Source organism: Camelina sativa, chromosome 2, assembly GCF_000633955.1.
Source record: "Camelina sativa cultivar DH55 chromosome 2, Cs, whole genome shotgun sequence".
NCBI classification, from domain to species: domain Eukaryota; kingdom Viridiplantae; phylum Streptophyta; class Magnoliopsida; order Brassicales; family Brassicaceae; genus Camelina; species Camelina sativa.
Window position 1 is genome coordinate 18,317,963 of NC_025686.1, and position 3,346 is coordinate 18,321,308.

At 44.4% G+C, this 3,346-nt stretch overlaps 1 protein-coding gene across 4 annotated transcripts in view; it reads left to right on the plus strand.

The window, feature by feature from the left end:
• The window catches only part of LOC104728828 (putative FBD-associated F-box protein At5g53635), a 5,359-nt gene extending 4,512 nt beyond the window's left edge, over nt 1–847 (plus strand). For 3 of the 4 annotated variants that reach the window (XM_010447760.2, XM_010447775.2, XM_010447767.2), the window contains 2 exons: nt 111–251; nt 347–847. In XM_010447760.2, the coding sequence (XP_010446062.1) occupies nt 111–251; nt 347–625 (420 nt within the window). In that variant the 3' untranslated portion in view covers nt 626–847. The remainder of the gene's footprint in view (nt 1–110; nt 252–346) is intronic. The other variant, XM_010447772.2, reaches the window with a different exon arrangement.

The following is a 3,346-nucleotide window of genomic DNA, read 5'->3' on the forward strand; positions in this document are numbered from 1 at the left end:
ATATATATATATATATATATATATATATATATATATATATATATTTGTTACTTAACATAGTTCTTCGTCAATAAAGTTTCTTACTCAAAATATTTTGTGTCTTATTCCAGGTCATCTATCAATACGCGAAGTTCGAACCGCTGCCTCAGTTTGGCTACTTGTCATGCATGAATGTTACTCTCCGTGTATCCGTTTTGAATTGGTTGCCAACATTTCTTGAGAGCTGCCCGCACTTAAAAATCATCAACGTGGTGATGATCAGTTCAATCAATTTGATGTTTTTCATCTATATGAAAATTTCCGTGTATCTTATCATTGCATTTTAATGATCTCTTTCTTTCCTCAGGCGTTGGCTAATGACATTAAGTATTCTGAAGAGATGAATCAAATAAGGTTTTCATCTGTTCCCGAGTGTTTGCTATCGTCGCTCGAGTTTGTTGAATTCAGTAACACATTCTCAGGAGATCTTGCAGAAATGAAGCTGGTAAAGTACTTCCTAGAGAATTCAGCAATCCTCAAGAAACTTACTCTACGTTTATGTTATGGTCGAAGAAAAGATGAAATCTTCAAGGAACTCCTCAGAATCCCAAGACGCTCTAGCACATGTCAAATCATCATACTCTGATTGGTAAAAATTAGTGAAGATTGTCTGTTATTAATCAGTTTGATGTAAGGATGTTCTTGCTACACAGGAAATGCATGTGTAGGTTTTTTTTGTATGTTTGTTTCGTTAGAGTAAATAGAGATGAAACAGTTTTAGGCTACTTTCGTGAGAAATCAAGGTGTCGTTTACTCTATGCTTAAGCTTGAGGAGGTTTTTACTCTTTTCTTGTGATCCTTAAACCTATATCAGTATTAACAGTAAAATTAAAATTGAATGTATATTTTAGCTTCGAGCATTGGCGATTATTAATACACAAAAAAATGAAAGCAAGATAGGAGATTGTTTCGCCTCACTCTAATATGCCTTTCACTTTTAGTAGTTTGACTTGTAAAATCAGACCTTTCACTGCTGCTTCGCCATATAATATGAGCTCTGCCTACCTCTTTGAACTGTGTTGTCATTCTTCTTTAACACCTGAGACTGAGCCATGGGAGTCACAACCACATATATGGAGTTTGGGGATTGTTGGACATGGGCTGCGCCCCAATATGCCACTCGGCCCAACAAGATAAGTTCTGTGATTTTGGCCTGACGAAATCAGATGAAAGACATTAATAATCCATAAAGGGCAATCTCGGGAATTCACGATGGGAACCCTATAAAACCCTCGGTCTACAGTCCACTATATAAAGAAACAGTACTCATTGGAGAAGGGGATCAGACCCTCGAACAATACACAGAGAGCAATACTTTGCGTCTAAAACATTGTTGTTATTTTCTATACAATTTCCTGTTAGCTTCCGAGCTCGTCGTGACTCACTTGTCAGTTCTCCTGTAAACTGACGAGCACGATCTTGGCTCGTTTTAGTGACGACCTCGCATCCTTATCGTTAATAAAGAACAAACTTCACTCTTTCCCCTAAAATCGATATTTATTTAGTGTTGTGCAATCCCCAGTACAAACAATTGGCGCCCACCGTGGGGCAAGAGTAGAGCGCTTCTTTTTGACGAATAAATACCGACGGTCCTCACTTCCTCGAAGTTTCAAGATTCATGACGAACCCTAGCGACGATCTCAACGAAGCAACAGAGCAGCGATGGGGGCGAACGAGAACACGAACTGTCCCGCCTCTACCCTCCTCGATGATCTCAACCGAACGCTCCTTGCCGAGCACGATCCCTCCACCAGCGCCAAACGCGCCCTTCGAGCCTCTCGCAACTGCAAACGCCGGACCTGCACCTGCCACCGACCAGCGGGTAACTAACGCCGCCACTCTCACCAACGTTGCCGCTCTCCCCAGCGCTGCTCTCACCAACGCTGCCGCTCATTCCAATTCTGCCCTTCCAAATGCTTTGCCCACATCACAAAGGAGCGGACTCGATGACCCGATGCATACTGTACTCGATGGGCCAATCCCACCTCTTGCTGCCGCACTTGACGAGCATCGTCAAACCGTGGCTACAGCTGTCACTGATAACGCCGCGCTCCCAGCTCTCTTGCTTGCTGGACAGAGGAACAACTTCGACGATATGATGCAGACTATCCTCGACAAGATCAATAGTCGGGACACACGAACAGCTGAGAAACTCGACGCACTCGTTGCAACACAAGAAGTATTGCAGGACCAAATTAACAGACTCCAGCAAAGAAAGCACGATCGTCGACACACTAGCTACCCTGCCGACCTGGACACACTACCATCCCTGTCACCGCCAGTCGAGGAACGCTCAGAGAGTCACAGACGCCGACTGACGTCCATTATCGAAGGATACTTCGAAGACCACACCAGAGACGCGGCGCCCGCCGATCAAGACCAAACGCACCGTCGTAGCAAGCGTAGTAGGAGCCAGCCGACTCCAACACTGTCGAACCACCATCCGCGCGACAACCTGAAAGATTAAAAGGATTTAAAAATCCAGCGACTGGAAGGGATCGTAAAGGACATCTCGGCCAAGATACATCGAGCAACAAGCGCTGCCCCCAACTTGGAGAAGGTGCTCGAAGAGGCTCAACGCTCACCTTTCACGACAAGAATCTCTAGCGTCCGCGTTTGTTACATCAATAAGTTCAAGTTCATTCCCTACAACGCGCTAACTGACCCAAAACCTTTCTTAACATCGATGAGTGTTTCAATCAACCGAGCACACTTTAGTCCTGAAGAATACGATGCCGGATGCTGTCAGATGTTTGTGGAAAACTTAGCCCTTGACGCACTAAGTTGGTTTTCTCGTCTTGAAGCCAATTCGATAGATAGCTACTACGAGCTCACCGCTGCTTTCCTGCAACACCACTCGACCTTTATGATAAAGGGGGCATCTAACGCTGATCTCTGGACGATGTACCAAGAGTACGACGAATCGCTCAGAGAGTTCATGGAACGATTCAAGAAGGTTGTTTCAAAGCTCGCCATTGTAGACGATACTGCGATCTCCGCTCTTCGAAATGCTCTGGCATATGGGTCTCGCTTCAGGGACGATATTATCATATACGAGCNTGACGAAATCAGATGAAAGACATTAATAATCCATAAAGGGCAATCTCGGGAATTCACGATGGGAACCCTATAAAACCCTCGGTCTACAGTCCACTATATAAAGAAACAGTACTCATTGGAGAAGGGGATCAGACCCTCGAACAATACACAGAGAGCAATACTTTGCGTCTAAAACATTGTTGTTATTTTCTATACAATTTCCTGTTAGCTTCCGAGCTCGTCGTGACTCACTTGTCAGTTCTCCTGT